This window comes from Anthonomus grandis, chromosome 3 (assembly GCF_022605725.1).
Source record: "Anthonomus grandis grandis chromosome 3, icAntGran1.3, whole genome shotgun sequence".
NCBI lineage: Eukaryota > Metazoa > Arthropoda > Insecta > Coleoptera > Curculionidae > Anthonomus > Anthonomus grandis.
In genome coordinates, this window is record NC_065548.1 from 5,106,096 (window position 1) to 5,129,155 (window position 23,060).

The following is a 23,060-nucleotide window of genomic DNA, read 5'->3' on the forward strand; positions in this document are numbered from 1 at the left end:
GTCTAATTTGGGAGTTATAGACATCTTGTACCATTCTTTTTTTTTTAATTATTATTTTTCGAAAATAATCTTTTTCTCGACTTCTTGCATATATTTTGAGAAACAACTATTCAGGTACATTGTCCAGAAAATATTTGTACAAAGTTTTAAAGTTGTACTTAGTCAAAGTTATAAGTTATGAACATTGTGTACAATTATTTTTATTTTAATAAATATTGTTCAGAATGTTTTTTTTTTCAACTTCTTGCTTATATTTTGAGAAATGCTAAAATATGTGTCCAGTCAAATTGTCTAGGAAAAATTTGTGCAAAATTTTAAGGTTGTACTTAGTTAAATTTGTGAGTGATGAATATTTTGTTAAATTTTTCACGTCAAATATAATGTTTTTAAAAATATATTTTTTTCCAGCTTCTTGTACAAATTTTATAAAAAGCTGAAATACTGAAATAGTTTTTCAGTCAAATTGTCCAGAGAATCTTTGTACAAAATTTTAAAATTGTACTTAGACAAGTTTGTCAGTTATACATTTTTTACGTCAATTATAACTTTTTTTAAATATTTTTTTTCCAGCTTTTTGTACATATTATAAGAAAAGGCAAAATAGGTGTCCAGTTAAATTGTACAGAGGATATTTGTACAAAATTTCAAAATTAGACTTTACCAAGTTTGTGAGTTATGAACATTTTGTATATTTTTTTTTGATTATAATTTTTCAACACTATTTTTGTTTATAGTTTTTTGTATTTTAAAAAATACTAAAACAGTTTTTTAGTCAAATTGCTCAAAGAATCTTTGTACAAAACTTCAAAGTTGTACTTAGTCAAGTTTGTGATTTATGATTTTTTTTGTTAAATTTTTTACGCCAATTATAATTTTTTTTTATTTTTTTTTTCGGCTTTTTGTACTAATTTTAAGAAAAGTAGAAATAGGTATCCAGTGATATTGTACAGAGAATATTTGTACAAAATTTCAAATGTGGACTTAGTCAAAATTGTAAGTTATGAACATTTTGTTAAATTTTTTGTGTTAATTATAATTTTTTTTAATTTTTTTTTCTAGCTTATTGTATGCATTAAAAAAAAATCGAAATAGTTGTCCAGTAAAATTGTACAGAGAATATTTGTACAAAATATCAAAATTAGACTTTACCAAGTTTGTGAGTTATGACCATTTTAATGAATTGTTTTTTCAACTATAATTGTTCAAAAATATTTTTGTTTATAATTTTTAGTACGTATTTTGAAAAATACTAAAACAAATTATAAAAATACTAAAACTGTCCAGAGAAACTTTGTACAAAATTTCAAAGTTGTACTTAGTCAAGCTTGTGAGTTATGAACATTTTGTTAAATTTTTTAAGTCAATAATAATTTTTTTTAAAATAAATTTTTTTCCACCTATTTAGCAGTATATTTTCAAAAAAGGCGAAATAGGTGTTCCGGTTAAATTGTACAGAGAATATTTGTACAAAATTTCAAAATTGGACTTGACTAAGTTTGTGAGTTACGAAGATTTTGTTTATTTTTTTTTCAATTATAATTGTTCATGTTTATAATTTTTTGTACATTTTTTGAAAAATACTGAAATAGTTCTTTAGTCAAACTGTCCAGAGAAACTTTTGTACAAAATTTCAAAGTTGTACTTAGTCAAGTTTGTGAACTATGATTTTTTTGTTAAATTTTTTACGCCAATTATAATTTTTTTTAAAATATATTTTTTTCTAGCTTTTTGTACTAATTTTAAGAAAAGCCGAAATAGGTGTCCAGTGAAATTGTAAAGAGAATATTTGTACAAAATTTCAAAATTAGACTTAACCAAGCTTGTGAGTTATGACCATTTTGTTGAATTTTTTTTCAAATATAATTTTCCAAAAATATTTTTGTACATATTTTGAAAAATACTAAAAGTTCTTCAGTCAAATTGTTCAGAGAATCTTTGTACAAAATTTCAAAGTTGTACTTATTTTGTCAAATTTTTTACGTCAATTATATTTTTTTTTTAAATATATTTTTTTCCAGCTTTTTGTACTAATTTTAAGAAAAGTCGAAATAGGTGTCGAGTGAAATTATACAGAGAATATTTGTACAAAATTTCAAAATTGGACTTAATCAAGTTTTTGAGTTTTGAACATTTTCCTAAATTATTTTTTTTAACTAATAATTCTCAAAATTTTAATTTTTCCTCTACTTTTTGTAAATAATTTAAAAAACGCTTAAATACGTGTCCACTTAAATTGTCCAGAGAATATTTACAAAAAATATCGTAGCTATTCCTAGTCAAGTTTTTGAGTTACAAACATTATGTACAATTGTTTTTTCAAAGTAATATTTTTCCAAAATATTTTTTTTCTCAACTATTTGTCCTTATTTTAAAAAACGCTGATATAGGTGTTCAGTCAAAGTATCCAGAGAATATTTGTACAAAATCTCAAACTTGTAACAAAACAAGTTTTGAGTTATGAACACTTTTTAGAAATTGTAATTTTTTTTCAATTACAGTATTTTATGATTTACAGAGGCTCTCAATGTTAAGACTTTTTCTGTTTCTGATATTTATGAACGATTTTGCAAGTTATAAATATTAAATGACTGACGATTCTAATAATGGAAAACATCATTAACCATGATCTATCTTTTAGTACGTAAGTATATGACTTTTAAAAGTGCTTTTTCTACAGGATATGTAGACAATTACTAACTAATAAATACCACAGAAAGTACAGTTTTAAGTATACATATTGACAACAAACTTCATTTTGAAAGACACATTAATATCCTAAACAAAAAATTATCACCAAATTATTTTGCCTTAAAAGTAATTGTATACTCATGCACAACTAATGTAGGGCAACTTATTGACACCAACTTTTTAATCGTATACCCACAGAGATAAAGATAATATTTTATCCCTATTTAGATGTAGAGTAAAAGGCTTGGTCTTGTCAAACTGTTATTAAAGTGTTGAAAAATTATTTGATGACTATACTATTTAAATGTATTTGTTTTCTTTCTCGTACCTTTGCTTGTGTTTTCCTATTTATATATTAATATTTACGTTGTCCTTGTTTTATTTTACCAATTAATAGTAGTGTTTCTTTTTAATTAGTATTTTTGTTTTGTGTATATTCTGTCATATGAATGTATATGCACGATTTACACATTTACAACCTAGCATGGTAAGTTGAATATTATAATTTTATCTTACATGATCATTAATTTATTCTTATACATTTCAATTTTCTTCATGTGTTTTGAGTGCGTTGTGTACGTATAATCGGCTACACACCTTATTTTTTTAGTACGAGCACTTGTTTGTTATAAGACCTATTTTAATTTTAATTTATACAAAGCTTTTTCATTATGATTTTTGTATCTTTAGATAATGAAAGAATTTGAATTTGAATTTAGTGTAGCTGATGTTTAAACTTGTAAATAGTTTTGGTTAAGTTTAAATTTTTTCCTAAAGATCATAACACTATTAGCGAGACACGTGTCGAGAATGATTTGCGGTAAAACTGTTTTAAGACCATGCAACTATTGCTACAAAAAAGCATAAGATTTTTGGAAGAATTCGTTAATTTTGTCATAGTGAATCCTGGGTTATATATTATTATAAAGTGATATATTTTATATAGCAAAGTTTAACAACCCTGAGAGGACTTTAAGAAAAAAAACTTAAAAAACAAAAAACACAACCTTCTCTCTTCTCCCTGCCTTTTACCCCATATGTTTATGCGCCTCTTCTGGTGTCAGATTTTTAATAGGAGGGTGCGCAATTCTCCCATATGGCACACTGGTAATGGCCCTCTTCTATATATAATATATTATATTTTACAAGGGATGATATAATGATAAAGGGTCGAAGTATCGATGCCCATTGTCGTGTGGTAATGAAAAGGTACTTTCAGAGATCGTGATTGAGATAGGAATATGTTATATTCGGGTGTTAATGGTGTCAGTAAAGTGGAATCAGTAGAATAAGGATTTTTGTAGAAATGAGTAATTTTTCAATTTAACGTGAAATTTTAAGTACTTTAAGAGGTTACGTGCAAGGATTCAATGGGATAGCTAAGGAGATTGCCGATTCCTATAGTACAGGTAATTTGGCTCAAAAAAACTTAAGTTCAAAGAGACCTCTAATTACTCTCGTCACTTTTTTAGACACTTTAGAATATTTAAAAAGAATTATATAGCGCAAAATGCTTTTTCAATGATCTCTTTGGAATATATTGCTGCTATTATTATCACTTTTCAAGATAGAGACCGCTGGCACCCTCAGCATACAGTGAGACTGACTCTACTAAAAGATTTCTTTTATAACTTCTATCCTCTAAACTATTCGGTCAAATCTTGCAATGTGACGATTTTCTATATGAAAGAAAAACCATGCAAGCAAAGCAATATTAGAAAAAAAAAATAAAACACATACGTGGTGCCCCATTGAATATTCCTCCCGAAGGACTGCCTGGTAACATGTTACTGCCCATGGTACTGGTGGGGGTAGTAGCACCGTAATTGGTCATTTGACTGCCTCCTCCACCACCTCCACCCACGTACGACCCTCCTGAGGAGTGGGGTGTAGATGCGTTACTGCAGTAGCCCCCACCCCTCGGACTTACGCTGCTACTTTGCGCACGTCCGTACTCATCTAGAAGAAAAACCCTATAGGTAAAAATTGGGTGTCAGTAACGTAAATAGCATTAACAATAATAATTATATTAAACAATCTGTATTTGATGTTTATGGGGCAGTGTTCAACTTATCAAAGATGCTAGAGTATATAAAGGAACAATAAAAAAAAGGGCGTCGCGTCGTTTACAAAATAGAGAGCGTTAAAATAATTAAAAAAAAATTTTTTTTTCTCTATATTAAAAGCGCATGGGTACGCCACTGTCTTTTAAAAAAAAAAATTTTTTTTGTTCGAAATACTTTATTAATTTTCAACAAAAAAAGAGTCCTTGAATTTGCCTGGATCGTTTATCGAAAATTTGTCCAAAGTTGCGTATATACACTGTTCCATAGCGCCCCAGACAAAGAAGTCTAGAGATGTTAAATCAGGTGATCTTGCTGGCCGCGGGACGGGACCACTTCTACCAATACATCTGTTGTTTTAGGAGAGCCCCGCCAGCACTTAAAATCGCTTTTTTTTTTAAATAAAGGAAATTGTAAAACGCTCTCTAAACTTTCAACGATAAAGTGAAATTAAACTCTCATCCTTAAATATCTTGCGAATCATTGGATAAGCACTTTGACACTTTAATTAAAATTTTAAGAATAGTTAATCTATTATTAAATCTAGTTGATTAAAATAATAAAATATCATAAGATAATATCACTAGTTTTCTAAAAAAAATATTTAAATTGCGGTTTTTTTATATTTAGTTCCTAGGTTATGAGGAATAATGCCCGTTAAAAAATAAAAGTCATAAAATTACAATTTGGTTTTAGAACTACAATTTATTCACAAATTTAGAAATTATTCAAAATACAAAATTTATCTAAAAATTATTCGATTTTTTCTTGTAGGTAATCCTTTTAAATATTATTCAAATTAATTCATATAAATATTTGCAATGAAAATAAATAAAATTATAACGAAATTCAGCAAAAAAAATTCCCCAAGTAAAAAGGCCTTTACTATTTAAATATTTAATTTAAAGTGACGTTTCTACCCTTAAGTTCATCCTTAGGAATATTACTACTTTGTCGTGAAATAATTATGAAAATATTTCCAGTGGTTCCCATGGTATGAACAAAACTGTCCTTGGACCTTGGATGACAAAATCGTCATCAACTCAAAAAGTTTTTAAGGTATTTAAAATGTTCGCCTATTAAATTATTTCGAAATAAATGCCCTTTTTTGTATTTAATCTTTTTAATAATATGCCTATTATATTATAGAAATATTTGCAATAAAAGTTGAAAATTGGTAAAAAATTAGCAAAAAAAAGTGGTGGTGATCAAAAGTGTTCAAACTATTGAAATTTTTTTAATCAAAGTGGCATTTCTATTCTCAAAATAATTCTTAAGGATTACACTATTTTGTTGGTTAAAAATGTTGAAAATATTTTTAGTAGTTCCCAAGTTATGACCAAAAATTACTGTTAAAAAATGAAATTTATAACATTACAATTTGATGGTTCTTGAACCCTAGACGACGTTAACTCAAAAAGTTTTTGGAATACAAACAATTTTTATATATGAAATTGTTTTATAAAAATATTTACACTCTTTTTGTGTAATTCTTTTAAAAATGTTGTATAATTTTTATTTTATTTTTTTGTTCTAAAGTATTGCATAAACTTTATTTTTTCACGCAAAAACGATGTTTTGGAGTAGAAAAATTCAAGGCCTTTTTTTTTGAAAATAAAAAAAATATTTCGAAAAAAGATTTTTTTTTCAAAAAATAGTGCCTTACTCTTTTTTTTTTTTTGTTTAAACACGCATGTGCTGCAAGTTCTTTCCTGGAGAAGTCAAATTATCTGTTCTAAAAATAATCTCACTATCTATTATTTAAAACCTAAAAGTTTAATTAAAATCGCTCAAAGTGTTTTAAATACAAAGAAAAAATTTTAAAAACATTCTGTATTTTAAAAACGTACGAGACGTACTGGCATTTTTGCCTAGCTGAACAAGAACACCCTGTATTTAAAATACTATAAATAAAGAAATTTAACTTGGTGGCGAGGTAAGCTATACTTATATATCAAGGTACTCCTCAAGGTACCAAATCATCTACTGAAGATGAAGAAAAAATACAAAATTACAAATGCAAAGGAATTAAACCAATTAACCAAGAAAAAAGTTTAAATTTAAAAAATATATGCATTAATAGTACGGGACTGCGGTACTATATACCCAATAAAACGAATTTGCTATCTAAGGGTTATCAAAACAATTATTTTAAAAGAATACAATAAGGGAGAACAGCAGGTCCTTCTGAGAGCTAAGAAGATCTCAGTCTTAAGGTGGTTCCAATATTTTCAATGTAATGCTTCTTAGTGACACTAAGACTGATTCTAGTTTTCCTATAGCTGAGCTCTTTGCTAAGCATTTGTCTTTTGTAGATAACCCAAATGATTTTTCATTCCTCATTGAGGCTGTAATAAGTCCTAATGATGGTGAAACTGTACTTTCAAAAGTTGATTTAGGTAAACGTAGAGGTCCTGATCAAATCAATTGCTTGTCTTGATGCTTTAACGCTTCTTCAGGAGTTTTATAGAGTTATTACATTTAACTTAACATATTCCAATGAGGAGTGCGGTGTTATGCTCAGTTATTCTTTTAGACTCGTTGACTACTTAAAGCAAATTTATTTATTGTTAAAAGAGCAATCAGCGTTGAAATTAGAACCAAAAATTACACAATCAAATCATAGAAATAAATTAACCCGAGAACTCCAAAAATTCTCATCAAATATTTTTTTCATAATTTTTACTTGAATTACTACCGTCAATGATCTTACCGATAACTAACACTGTAACCAGTTTCCGATAATCCAATAAAATTTAAATTTCCCCAATCAATAGCTTCATGATCGCACATTGAAATGAGAAAAATTAATACATATATTCTTAAGAATTAAAGAAAAAATAAAAACTTTAATTGTAGAGGTTTTTTTTTAATTGCTTATTTTTAAAAAATTATTTATTGAACTAAATATGTATATTTGCCTTAAATTAATGGATATCTATAATTCCAGACAAGAGAAGCCAATCATCCTAACTATTTTTTTTTCAATAATATTAATATTAACTCCTTTAAGTGGAAAGATGAAAAATAATCATGTATATATCTTGTGGTTATTACAAACTATTAAAGATTTATGAAGAAAAAAAGTAGAAATTTCGAAAGGAACTACAACCCGAACCTTCCGTCCACTGACCGTTTCCAGTATCCTGTACACTAACAGCCAACTGTCCTGTGTACGCGTTAAAAGACGTGGACATCCCGTTGTTTCCCATCGTTGGTGACCTTGGACCCGTTAGGGATAACTGGTTATTCCTTGGCATCGAATATAATGCTTCTGCCAAATCTGCTGCTCTTTTCAGGATAATTTCCTACAAAAAAAAAAAAAAAACTGAAGGTATCCAAAACGCAGCTTAGGGGATAATTAAACTTACTTTGGGAAGCTTTTCTGGATCGCCTGGATGCCTGGGGATCAACTTTTGGAGCCTTTGGAAACCGTAGTCGATGGTCGGTTCATTTAAGGCTGTTAATAATAATAAAAGTAAAGCTTGGTTATTTAAAAGTTTTTGGTAGGTTTAATAAAGGTTCTTTAAACGTCCAGTTGGGGTATCCAATAGATTCGTTAAAGTTTCTCAATTTTTAATTATCTAATTAAACACGTAATTTTATAGGGAGAAAATAATTTTACACTTCTGCGATTATTATTATTTAAGAAAATATTGACCTATTTCGAGATAGGTAATCTAACACACATGCGGCCCAATGTCTAACATTTTCAGAAATCCACAATTCTACTACAATAATTTTAACCTAAATGTCTAGTAGTAAATTACTTAATTATTTATTCCAGGCAGTTGATCTACAAGTGCTTGCAATTAAAGGAAAAATGATCTTTAACTCTCTGGACAAAAAAAAACTAATTAATTAATTAATGATTCAATGCAGCTAAAGCACAATTTTAATTAAGGGGCCTGAAATTTAATTCTACAACTCAACTTCCTGAAATTGTCAAATAATTTAACTTAAGCGTTAAAAAATTAGTAATTAATTAATTATTCCAGGCAGTTGAAAGACAATTTTAATTTGAATGCCTTACATTTTAATGAATTGAATGCCTTAATATACCCCAAATGGCAATTAAACATTAAATAATTAATAATTCCGAACAGTTGATATATGATCTTAATTTAAATGTCCACAATCCACAACTGCCTGGAATTGGACAATAATTTAATTTAAACGTTAATTAAAAATAAATTAATTAATAATTCCAGGTAGTTGAGGCACGATTTTATTTAAAAAGGCAAACAATTTTAAAACATTTATAAATACAAATTTTAAATTAAATAAAAATCTTTAAAAAAATAAATAAATTATTTTAGAACTCTTTAAATAATTCATAAACTCGAAAATTATCGGTTCTTCTATCAATCATAACAATTTTCACTTAAATACTGGATAATCAATGTTCTGATAACTCTAATCAATAATGCAATGAAAGTAAAATGATTATTTCATAATTTTGCAGCTGATTATCCAATTGTTAAGCCAATAAATTGTTATTTTAGTATAAAGGTTAAGGATATATAATATCATTCATTCATTCAGTCAGTAACAATTATTTTATTGATTTCTAGAAACTGAAACTAGAAAATCAGTAAATTGATTATTATTTCATCAATCGTCAGCGTATAAGGTCCTTTCTAATTTATAAAAATTGTTAGTTTTACTGGTGATAGTTGACTATGTATAAAGTAATTATTTTATTAATAGGTGGATTCTCCACTCTTTATACAAATATAACAATTGTTATGTTTATTCTAGAGTTAGCAATATTTAATAATCAGATTATTTTTCTATTAATTCCTAATGTATAGATGCCTCACTAAATCATAAAAATTGTAAGAAAGACTTTGGTTGTTCCATTACTCTGCATACAATTATAACAATTGAAAAATGTTCTTTAAGTCAAAACAATTGTCGAGTTAACATTGGGTAATTAGTAGGTTGATAATGCCAACCTATAAATCAATTAAAGTAAAATTATTATTTCGTAATTTTAGCACTTAATCAATTAGTTTAAAAACTGAAGTTTTAAAAAATCCACAACTCAGCTTCCTGGAATTGTAACATAATTTAACTTAAGCGTTAAAAAATTATTAATTAATGATTCATTCGAGGCAGTTAAAGAATAATTTTAATTTAAGTGCTTGAAATTTTTTTAAATTCACAACTGCCTGGAATTTTAAAATAATTTAATAAGAGCCTTAATTAACAACTAATTAATTAATAATTCTAGGTAGTTGAGGCACGATTTTAATTAAAAAGGCAAATAATTTTAAAAAATATACGATTCTACAACTATAAACAAAAATTAAAATTTAAAAAAAAAATTATTTTACCTCAAATAAATCATAAATTTGAAAATTATCAGTTCCTTCTTAATCTTAACAATTTTTACGTTAATACTGGATAATCAATGAGCTGATGATCCCAATCAATAATGTTATGAAAGTGAAATGATTATTTCATAATTTTGAGGTTGTTTACCCATTTGTTAAGCCAATAAATAGTTATATTAGTCCAAAGGTTAGGAATATATCATTCATTCATTCAGTCAATAAGAACTACTTTATTGATTTCTAGTAACTGAAACTAGAAAATCAGTAAAATGATTATTATTTCATCAATCTTCGGCGTATAAGTCAAGTGTTTCTAAATCAATATAATTGTTATGTTAATCCTAGGGTTAACAATATTTAAGTCAAATAAAATGATTATTTCATTAATTGCCAATGTATAGATGCCTCGATAAGTCATAAAAATTACAAACTACGAATAAAGTAATTATTATATTAATTGGTGAATTTTTCACTTGTAATTAATTATCTAATTATAATAATATTTAATTAATTGCTTATTAGTTCCATTTCTAAAGCAAAATTATTGTTAGATTCATCGGTAATATAGGAAAACAACTTATTTGTCAAACACAAAAATTGTTATGTTAACAATAAATAATCAACAGAATTATGATTTTAATCAATAAAAAAAATTAAATTGAATATGTCATCAATTGCCAGCGTATAAGTGCTTTTTTAAATCATTACAATTGTTACGTTAATACTAGATAATAAATATGATGGTTAATTCAAGAAATCGATAATAATAGATAATAGAATAAATATTTTATAATTTCACAGTTGACTATTTAATTATTAGTACAATTGTTTAGTATATTTCTAAATCAAAACAATTGTTAGGTTCGTTTGTATTTGATGACTGTTAACCAATAAGAGTAAGATGATTAATTTATCACTTGCGAGTCTAAAGGTGCATTTCTGCAGCCTACATTACTCAATTCCTATATTCAACCTGACTTAACATTAATGCTGCCTTGCCAGATCTTCACTAATGTCTTTTTATTTTACTTTTTTTATTACATAAGGTCTAATTTGATAATTCTATTTTAGAATAACATTGTGCTTATCATATGTCCACAAATCCAACCAAACATCAAAGGAATTTAACCATTTTATTATAAGAAAATCTTACTTTATACACTGTATATCAGATCTAATCCAACCTTTTTCAAATTGTATCTGGCTTATCCAAGTCCAAGCTATCACCATATGCGACACTTTAATTAATTAATTATAATAATATTTTTTTTATACGAGAACTCTTGGTATTTCCTCTTGTGCTTATCAGATCATATCCAAGTCTTTTAGTTAGTAAATTTCGTAAATATATTGCCACGTTGTGCCTCGATTGAATCCTGAAGAGTGGGGGTGAGTCCAATGACAGATGACCTAAAATAGAGTTGTGCGCATAAAAGAGGATAGACATGAGACAGTTTTTGACAACTTTGACAGTTTGGTCACCACATTATTTTTCTATTGAATTCGAAGAAGTGACTTCGATGATAGTTTTTTTGCACGTTAAGACGAATGTCGTTCATCTGATATCTCTTTCCTCGTTTAACAAATTTGACAACTAAGTTCTGTGCATAGAAGAGAATAAACATTTGACAGTTTTGACAAATTAGTGATAAGTGTGACAGTAATAAGTTTGACAGTTTCGAATCACAGTTTTGTTCTCACTTTCTACTTCTAGTGAATCCTAAGAAGTGATTTCAATTTCAGTTTTATTGAACGTTTAGATGTATGTCATTCACAAAGAATTTACTCTTAAGTCTAAAAATTCTAATTTTTAATATATTTTCTTAAATACTCTTAATCCAATTAGTTTTTTAAGTTACATACATAAGGCTTCTCAGGTATCTTATACATTAAATCAAATTTATTCTTTTATAATTTAATAATCGAGTAATTTTCGATAAAGGTTTTAAAACAATTTTTTTTTTGTATTTTATTTTAACTGATTTTTTAATAAGATAAGAAAATTCATGAAAAATATCGAGCACAGAATCGTAATTTATTGAAAATTTTAGATGTTGGGCGCCAAAGTTTTCATTCTACCGACTGCGCCAGAAATTTGATAAAAGCTGCAATTTCAGAGTTTAATGTCGTCAAATTCTTAATATTATTTGTTTATATATATATATAATTATTTCTTCTAAATCTATAAGGGAATAAAGTTCTCTTTTTAAACCACTCTCGAGATTAATATTTAAGGATTTTTAAGATTGAGTGCTAGATATAGGTCAAAAAATTGTATAGAATAATAATTTTTTCCTGTTTATTTTTTTGGACAGATCCATGTCTCAATTACAGTTAATATCATTTGAAAATTAAGTTTTTCTTACGTGGCTTCTATGTTTATATACAAAAACTTTCATTTTAATAAAATTATTTCTAGTCATATTACGGAATGAGAGCCAGATATGTCAAACATTTTTTTTTAAACCATAAACATTAAGTCTATATGGACGTTTCATAAACGATTTTCTTACGTTTACTAATGACGGTCCACACCTTTTTACCCTTGGGACGTTTATAGAACCTTTTAAACATTATAAACACTTACAAACATAAACGAATCTTCCGGGTGCCCCTTTACAAAACTGTTTCGATTTATACGAAAGCGTCACCTCTACCACCCCCGGTATATGCCTGGGAGGTGTCTGGACTCTGATAGCATGAGGCGTTATAAGCTAAAAATTCAATTATAAAATACCTACTCAACTTTAAGGATAAAGAGCAGCTTAGTACCTCACTCCAGACCAGCATGGTACCAAAAACCACTTGTAGACCATCAAAGAAATTATCGCCGACAATGATGACTGTTGATCCACCCGCCGTCCAACCCTCGCTGGGACTAATGGCTTTTATACAAGGGGTGGCCACTGGTAGAGGAGGATACAGTCCGGGAAACTGACCTGGAAAATAAGAAATTAAACTTTCAAGGGAGGGGAAACTGGAGAAAATTAAGACACAACAGATAAACTAGCGTGAAGTGAGACATTAGCAGGCAGAAACGTTTGTTCGTCGAGTTGAGACTAATATAGGAGCGGCGAAAAGAGAAATCAGGGCGAGAAGAAACGTAAAATCAGGGGCGTACATTGATAAGGGTTGTTCTGTAAGAATCATGAGTTTGAAGTATGCAAATTTATTAATTATACTAGGACTTTGAAAGAAGTCATATTTATTAAAGGTGTCATGAAAGAAATATCGGTTCAGGTTTTCGTTATATTTTTAAAGGATAAAAGTCTGAATGCCCGCCACTGTTCGGCAATAAAAGCCCGCCAGAACTAGGAAGAGAAAGTGAGAAACAAAAAGAACCGAAAAAAAAGGACGAGATTAAGTTCCGTCGCTTCCGAAGCTGAAACTGGTGCTCCAGCCAGTTCCGCATTCCCGTTCCGCCCTTCACTGGACCGGATCGTCGAAACCTTCCTGCGAAATCGCGACGGTAATTTCAAAAACTTTCGGGTCTTACAAATTGTAGAACAGTCAGATCGGGGCAAATTCACTCGGGGAGCTAATTGCGTTTATTTCGGGCCGTAGAAGGGGATAAAAATTTGAATATTTATGAAATAGTGACAGTAAAAATTCGAGTAATTTTTATTTTAATTAGTCATTGATCTCTTTCTTTAAAAAATCCTTAAGCATCTCCGGGTGAACTTATTTAGATAACTAACATTTTCCATTTCTGTTGCATTTTTCTTTGAATACTCCTTCATCTTCTTTCTCTTTTTTTTTCTTTTGCTGTTTTTTTGCTTTCTGTTCTTCTTTATCCCTTCTCAAGGGTTTTTCTAATAACGACAATTTTTTTCAGCGGCAACGCTGCGTGTTTTTTTTGCATTTTGTCATCTGCGTTTTTTGTTGTAAACTCAACCCAAAAATAATAAAAATTATATTGTGCTGTTATATGATTTGAGATATACAAGTGCCCAAGATAAAGATAGGTATATCTCCGAAACTACTCGGAATTTTAAAATTTTCTAAACGGCATATTGTTAGGCTTGAAAATACGCAACTTTTCTCCAATTTAACCATATTTGTCTCTCTTTTATTTTCCAAGATCTCCATGATAAACATCCTTATCCTGGACACACTGTATTTTGTGTAGAAAAACAATAAAACACAGCAAATACGTTTATCCTGTGAATTCCTTTTTCTATACCATCGTTTCATTTTTTAAATAGTGTTTGGATTGCTTGGAAATATGGTTGCTTGGAATGCTTTGGAAGTGTTTTTCACCCGTAATGTGTCTAATTATATCCGAAAAACATGATTCTATTTTCATCCTCTTCTAATATTTAGACTCAGATTGGGATATTTAACTGAGAATTCGATTTTTTCACCTATTTTCTATATCATAGTTTCATTTTCTAAATAGTGTTTGTGTCGCCTGCAAATAATGTTTTTCCACTATAATGTATCTAACTAAACCCGAAAAACATAATTTTATTTCCATCCTCTTCTAATTTTTTGACTGAGATAGGAACACATAAATGAGAATTAAATTTATCCACCTATTCTCTATATCATCGTTTCATTTTTTAAATAGTGTTCGTATTGCCTGGAAATAGTGTTTTTCTTCCATAATGTGTCCAACTAAACTCAATAAATTTAATTTTCTTCTTATCCTTTTCTAACTTTTAGACCAAGAATAGGATATATAAATGAGAATTCGATTTTCCTACCTATTTTAAATATCAACGTTTCATTTTCTAAATAGTGTGTGGATCGCCTGGAAGTAGTGTTCTTTCTTCGTCATGTATTTAATAATACCCAACAAACATCATTATTATTATTCTTATCCTCTTCTAATTTTTAGACTGAGATAGGCATACACTACTTCTAATAAAAAATTATTTAACTGGTAGAAAACAGAAAGTGAAAATTAACAATCTGTATAGCGAGTATGCCACCATTACAACGGGGGTGCTCCAGGGAATTAGGCCCTTTATATTTTCGACTTTATATGCTGATGACAGAGCTCCGTTATTTCCAGCTTTCAGCAACAATTGGAGGCAGTTTTGACCTTCTCTAAATTATATGAAAAGCCATAGAATTTCATAATTTTTACTAAGAAATAGAATGAAAAATCCTGGAAATAGATCAGGATAACTCAGTTAGATACATTATAGGGCATGAATGTGAAAGAAGGAGAATAAAATTGATTATATAATTAATAGCAACACTAAAGATACTTGTTAGACGAAATTGGTGTCAGAAGATCTTAAAGAAAATTGATAGGGGAATTAAATATATGAGAACATTTAGAGAAGAAATTAAAAGAAATATCAATGGAGACAATAGAAGTGAAGACCAGCAATAAAAGTAAAAACAAGATGAAATAATGGTAACTGATAAAATACGAAGAGACTCACGTCCTAGAGTAGATAAAAAACGTTAAATCAGAAGATGATCATAAAGACAGAAAGTAAAAAATTACTTTGAGTCTTTCGTCTCTTCTTCTTCAGATAATGAACTCAGATACAGATCAAATCAGATCATTTTCCATTGTCCCTTGCAGTAAAAAACTGATAATAAATTTTACAAAAAATTATTTACTCAAAACACATTCAACAAAAGTAATTAATAATAATTAATTATCTTCTTTCAGGCTTCAGGAGTGATGGGTCCAAAATATTAGAGATATAAGAAGTTGCAAAATATCATAAGAACAGCATATGAATCAGGCTAATGTTTCCAAACGGATATTACAATTGAATTTGTTTAAATTTAGATCTTATAAGGAAAAAAATAAATGTAGGTTTTATTTAGAATATTTTCGATCCAGCTTTCTAGACTTGATTTTTATTACCTTGAAAACATCACAAATTTTTATTGATTTATGGCGCATACTACTTTGGTTCCGAGAGAGGTCTATATGTCCGACTCGAAGGACCGTAAAGAAATTCCGAAAGTTTCTACTGCAGTAAAAACTCGTTCAATCTGTAGGTATCTTTGTGATCAAGAAAATTATCCGTTAATTGAGAAACATTCCCAAAAAGCGACAGTTTCACATTTCAAAATTATTAAAAAAAAAAAAAAATCAAATTAAAGACATCTTTTCTATTAATACGAGATTTATCTAATTATTAGATTTGTGCGTCGTTAGCGTGAACAGTCAATAATCATTTCGTATTCAGTGTAAGTCATCTCTTATATACATAAAAAAAGTTTATTTGTTTAGAAGTATATAAGCAGTAGTTAATTCGGAAAATTAGGTAATATTTTCCCGGTCCTTCGAACCGGATTATAGCTCTTAGTTTCAAAATATTACAAGATCAGCATATGAATCAGGCTGAAGTTTCCAAATGGATATTACAATTGAATTTGTTCAAATTTAGATCTTATAAGGAAAAAAATAGATGTATATTTTATTTGGCATATTTCTGATCCAGATTTCCAGTTTTTATAGGGAATTTACTGTAGATTGATGTTTTGTCTGTGATGAATCGTAAATTCTTATTAACTTTCATAATTTGTGGCATAGATATTCTGGGTTCTTCCTCCAGAATATTAAAACTCTTACTAGTATTTTCATTTTTTTCCATTACCTTAAAGAAAACACAAATTTTTATTAATTTATGGCGGATATTACTTTGGTTCCAAGAGAGGTTTATAAGTCCGACTCAAAGGACCGTAAAAAAAAATTCCGAAAGTTTCTCCTGCACTAAAAACTCGTTCAATCTATATGTATCTTTGTGATCAAGAAAATTATCCGCTAATTGAGAAACATTCCTAAAAGTCGACAGTTTCAAAATTATTTTGATAAAAAAAAATTAAATTAATGAAAGTTTATTTGTTTAGATGTATATAAGCATTAGTTAATTCGGAAAATTAGGTAATATTTTCCTGGTCCTTCGAACCGGATTATGGCTCTTAGTTTCAAAATATTATAAGATCAGCATATGTATTAGGCTGAAGTTTCCAAATAGATATTACAATTCTGTAGGCCGGAGGTATACAACACTATGTCACGATATAATAAGTTGTGGTAATTAACAAAACAATAAAAAAATTATACATTATTAGAGGTAGAATAGCACTTGATATTTTAATTATATTCCTTTTTATTATCATTGATGCTTTTATTGAATACATACATCTAAGATAAAAAATATTTAAAAAAAAATATTACTAGGATTTTGATAGACATGGTTTTATATGCCTCTAAAAAAAAATATGAAGTAAGAAAGGAGTTAACACCATAATGTTGAATGTTGTGAAAAGTAAGTGATAAAATTCACAAATTAGCAAAGAAAAAAGCTGTTAAATTGTAACTTATTTTTTATTAAGTCATTAGTTATAAAAAAATAATACATTAAGTATTTCTTAGTCACATTCATCACTCTCAGGGTAATCATGATTACTGCTGCCATGTCTCAGGTTTGTATAAAAATCGTGACAATAGGAACTTGTATATGGCAGTAGTCTTTAATTAAGTTTATCTGATAGAGTAATGTTTGGACTCCTTACATATCTCTTCAGGTTGACCATTTTAAAATTTCCATCAAATTCTGTTTTAAAATACAACATTCCAATCTCTTTCTGTCTTACCTGTAGTTGAACAGCATTTGAAATTAGTACAGGCTGTTTTTCACTGTCGACTTTTCGACAAATAAATGGAGATGTTTTCGGATTTTCGTATAGCTCCTTAAAGTTTAGGAAGTCTTGTATTTCCATGTTATGTACAACATACTTACTATGAACTTGCCTTATAAATTGTTGCCAATCCCAAGGAGTCATAATTTCTAAGCGTGTTAAGTGTTTCCTTTTTCTTTCAATCAAAGCGTGGACGGTATCTGCTTCCATTTGTGTATGGCCTTTTAAGAAAAAATTTTGATTTATAACCTTGAGTTGAGGGAATTTGACTAAAATCCAGAACAGAGCAGCAATAATTGCCATATTTTTATTTTGTCCGTAACAGTTATCTGACCAAATAGTCAGTTCTTCAATATTATTGTCCTTAATATTAAAAGATACCCACTTAATCAAAACTGATGCAATCTCATTTCTCCCTCGACCAGCTTTGCTTTCATCCCACATCATATTGTGAGCTTGTCCCGTCGTTGCGTCATAAATAGTAAAATTTAAGGTCCAAAGCTTTCTTTTATAAAAGCTGGTACCACAGGTTAATAGTGGCGTCGGTAGGCACTTTTGTAAATCAACGGTTAAAACTTTAAGTGTTGGGTTATTTCTTGAGATTTCGATATCCTCATGTTTAAGCCCATATCGGGTAGTTGATTCTTTTTGATGATTATCAAACTGTATTTTCAAAATATCTTTAAAGTCTGATGTTGTGGACTTGATTTTTGCAACGAATTGGTCGCAAGTATCACACGTATCTACTTCTGGTGCCTTAAATGACAAATTAAAATCTTTATTGAAAATATCATAGTAGACCCATTTCTTTGCAACTAGTCCCTTTTCAAGACCTTTATCCTCACACCATTCCAAATAGTTCTTATACAATTTTTCTATGTTCAGGTCAGGGCCTAAATATAACCTAACCTAACACCAAGTGGACTTGACGTTGTTTACTCCGAAGTAAAATATGCACTTCTGGATATTAAGTTTGAGGCACACAACATTATTTCTTTTGGTGTTCTTTACCTCGTATAAAAAAGTCACATGGTGTTAAAAGTTTCTATGGAATTGGGTTAATATAAAAAATAAACGATAGTGTCTTATGCCTCTAAATAAAGTACAAAAAATGCCATAAAACTATGTGCTTAACTCAATTATGGCCAAAATTGGACATAGTGTTGTATACCTCCGGCCTACAGAACTGAATTTGTTCAAATTTAGATCTTATAAGGAAAAAATAAATGTATATTTTATTTGGAATATTTTCAATCCAGCTTTCTAGACTTGATTTTTATTACCTTAGAGACATCACAAATTTTTATTAATTTATAGCGGATACTTTGGTCCCGAGACAAACCTATAAATCGGACAATCAAAATTATTTTGATAAAAAAATAGAATTAAAGAAATCTTAGGATTCTATCGGTTCAAAAAGTTAGTCGAAATTAAGACGTAACTTTTTTAAGACAGCGTTTTTTCTTTTTAATTTGGACTTGGCTTAAAACATCTTTAAACGTAAGAGTGACAGGTCCTTCGAACCGGAATAAAAGCAACTGATTGATAGATATTTAATTGGTAAATATTCTTGAGCTGGTCGAAAGTGCAGATTCACACCTTTTAAGAGCCACGATACTAACGTTTATTTTCCAATTATTTATAATCCAAAAAAAATCGCGTTTATTGTTATGTCACTTCTTATATCTTATTATATTGTTGTCTCACTTCATAATTTACATAAATGCATTCTGGTTTTTCAAAGATGGTCCATGATAGTTCAGTTGAATACTGCCTAAGTCAAAATGGTTAAACAAAGACAAAAAAATTACTACAAGCCAAAAACAGCAGAGATAGACAATACTAAAGAGACCAGTTGGATAAAATGGGGTTCAGAAGGTTCAAAATTGATACAAGAATAAAATTCATGCAAATAGTGATAACGTAAAAATTAAAGAAGAATATAAAGGAGCTGAACTTAATGTTCTAGATTAGGAGAGTGAACGTAAAGAAAGAATATCGAGTGCTCTGAGTCTCTTGATAATTTTTTTGGGTTCTATTGGTATTTAATGCTTTGCCTAGTTTTTCATGTTAAAAATACTTGCTTCATATGTTTGTGTTTCAGCAGATTCCTCGTTTAAAAAAAACCGAAGTAGCAAGAAAACAAGAGAAAAGAAAATGGTCGAGAGAGAAAATTCACCCTAGTCAGCGATTGTGAGAGAGTCTCCAACTCCCGATAACTTTATGCATACAAATAGGCTTGATATTTTTTAAAAGGATCTCGCGTTTGTATATAAACGAAGGACTATTTTGGGTTATTGTTACCTTAGGGCACTACTTTTGTATTAGGCCATAAAATCCCTAATCGATTTAAGAAAAAATTATGCTCACCTTCTGTTGGATCCAGTCTTTTCGCTCTTCTACCGTGTTTCGAGTTGTTGTGCACAAACATGTTATCTGATATCGCCAATAATGGACCATCCACTGCCACTTGGGTCGAAATTATTACCTGGAAAAAAATATTAATTTAGACTCTAATGTATGCATGTATTATTTGTATTAAGTGTATTATTATCTCAGTTTTTTTATCAGCGAGTCATGGCAAAATTCGTGTGTTAGGAGTCATTGTAGACTTTAACGAGTATGCAATTTTTTACAGCAATCGTGAGTCTTTTGCCAGTGATGGTAACGTAGGTTTTATTGCAATAAAAAATAAATAATCAAAAGTATTTGTTTTTCATAAAATATCTTAATAATGGAAAAACTTATTTTCACCATTCTAAAATTAATTTATACAGTTGTTTTTGTTAAGTTATTAATCACATATGTAACTGTCTACTAACTGTCTGTGAATGTCTAAAATGATCTAAACAAGCTTAGAGAATTCTGTGCAAATATATATATACAGGGTGTTCATTTGAAAACTTCTTACCACTGTTAAAAAAACGCCGAAATACGTTAAAAGGTTTGTCAAGGGGAACAACTTTCTAACCTAAAATTACTTCACCCCCTTTCACCTCTGCCCTCAGGGTCATCCCCTTAAAGGTTTTAAATGGCAAGGGGTATCGAGTAATAGCTTGTTTAAAAGGTCTTTCGAAGTCTTTTATTTTGACGTTTGATTGGGCCATTATTTATTAACGGAAATTTAAATTGAGACATTTATTTGGATATGTTGGAAAATACCATCAATCCGCTCGGCAATGGCTAGACGACGAGTCTCCAGATAAATGGATAGGGCGAAGGGGGCCTATAGAATGGCCTGCTAGATCTCCTGATATAACTTTGAGGTCATAAGTGAGAAACGTTAAACGTCAAAATTGCTCAAAAAAAGGTATAAGAACGACTATACTTATCCTTTTGAGTAATTTCTTTATTTATAATCTTATTGAATCAGTTTTGTTTTCTTGGATTTTGTCTGTTTCATTTTTGTATATTTTTGTTTTAGTTTATATAAAACTGTAATTTTTAAAGAAAGTTATTTATTGCAATATTAACGTTTTTCTTACTATATATAAGGGGCCACTTTTCGTTCATTAAATTGCTTGTTTTGTACTAGGACACATTTTTCGAAAGTGTAAATATATTTAAATAGACTTTAAAATTAATACAAATAAAGTTAAAACTCGGTCAATGGTGCCTCGAGCTGAATATTATCCCAGTTCATCCATGGCTAATCCTTAAAAGTCAAGGTTACTACTAAAAAATGTATAAATCTCGCCGCCCATGTTTTTCCTCTTACCTTACCCTCCCACCGCTTACCCGAAATATGACTTCGTCCGATCGTCCGAGGTGCATTTCAAGACGAAAAGCTTACCGGAGGGACGCACGCGCTCCCTAGGGATCCGGTGGCTCCCGTACGCGTTCCCATGGGGACGACACGATGGGGAAAGTCACGTGGATGAGGGTTAGAAGGGGGACGAAGGGGCTGGTGGAGGGTGACACGCTCTACGGTCGGCACACGCCGTTCGATACGGGCGGCCATCGAACAAGGGTGGAATTCGGGGGTGGGCACGAGGGGGGAACAAGAGGTCTACGTATAGTAGTTGAAGATTATGTATATATGGGGGGAAAGAACGATGATGATGTTGCTACTGCTGCTGCTGCTGCTAGGAGAGGGTGGGTAAAAGATTTATTTATTCAAAAAGCATTTGAATTGAATTTTGATCTTGAACAGTTTTAATAATATTTTTATTAACCGGTATATACAGTCTTTTCTTTAATGTCCCTCTCCCCCTCTTTATTTTTTGAAAGGGGCATTTCAACATATTGAAACTTGAGGTAATGTAATTGATAAATTACGTGAAGGATTGTCTTGTGGCACATTATTTTGGAGTTCCTGACGAGTACTTTGTAATGGTCAATTTTTGATTCACTTCTTTAAAATGATCAATTCTTGTTCATTGGCAAAAAAAATCGAAGCGATTTTTAGTTACGGTGCGACGCGTAACATTCACGAAACCGAAAGGATTTTCAGTGATCGTTTCCCAAATTGTCCTATTTGTATAAAATATTTACGGGAACTCGTATCTAAATTTACAACTGCTGGTAGTGTAAACAACAAAAAGTCCCCAGGAAGAAAAGCAAGTTCAAATAATTGGTGAGATGATAGTTTATCTCCAACAATCAACTTCCTCTATCGTGAATGAACATGAGGTTTGTCCTTCTACTGTATGGAGGCTTTTGAAAAGAAATATGTATCATCCGTACAAAATCCAAATGGTACACCAATTAACTGACCCTGATCAAAGAACACAATTCTTCGAAGCTATGACGGAAACTATTGAACGGCTTCCTACCTATCTCCATAATATTTGTTTTAGTGATGAATGTACATTTTTTCTCAACGGTAATATTCATAGACAAAATTGTCGTTATTGGAGTGACACTAATCCTCACGTCTTCCAGGGAACTCATACTCAATATCCAGAAAAAATAAATGTTTGAGATATTGAGAAATCATATTTTGAGGCCTCTATTAATTGAACAAAATTTAACACCGTTTTTAACTGTATTTGGATATACTGAAAAATACTATTGACCCTCTAATCACCGAAATTGTCGAAAAAAAGTTCGGAACTATTTAAATAACAATTTCCCCGGTCGGTGGATTGGCCGTCGAGGACTTGTGGAAAGGCCAGCTCGCTCGCCAGATTTGACAACACTAGACTTTTTTTATCGGGCTATTTGAAGCAAAAGGTGTACGAAACTGAAACTGTTTCAGTATTGGATTTACTATAGACAATAACGAATATTTGTAAAAATATCGATGTTAGTGTATTTGAAAATGTTTGGTGTGGAATTTCGGACCGACCGTTCTTGGGTCAAGAAGTTCAAGGCACCCATTTCCAGCATCTTCTCAATTGAACTCAAT

General features: G+C 29.7%; 1 protein-coding gene across 4 annotated transcripts in view; it reads right to left on the reverse strand.

The window, feature by feature from the left end:
* Positions 1–23,060, reverse strand: part of LOC126734437 (transcription factor collier) — a 154,552-nt gene that overhangs the window by 2,568 nt on the left and 128,924 nt on the right. For 3 of the 4 annotated variants that reach the window (XM_050438077.1, XM_050438078.1, XM_050438076.1), the window contains exons 9-14: positions 20,081–20,198; positions 12,863–13,029; positions 12,678–12,804; positions 8,123–8,211; positions 7,885–8,059; positions 4,429–4,647 (exon numbers count right to left, since the gene is read on the reverse strand). In XM_050438077.1, the coding sequence (XP_050294034.1) occupies positions 4,429–4,647; positions 7,885–8,059; positions 8,123–8,211; positions 12,678–12,804; positions 12,863–13,029; positions 20,081–20,198 (895 nt within the window). Of the gene's footprint in view, positions 1–4,428; positions 4,662–7,884; positions 8,060–8,122; positions 8,212–12,677; positions 12,805–12,862; positions 13,030–20,080; positions 20,199–23,060 lie in introns of those variants that run through there. The other variant, XM_050438079.1, reaches the window with a different exon arrangement.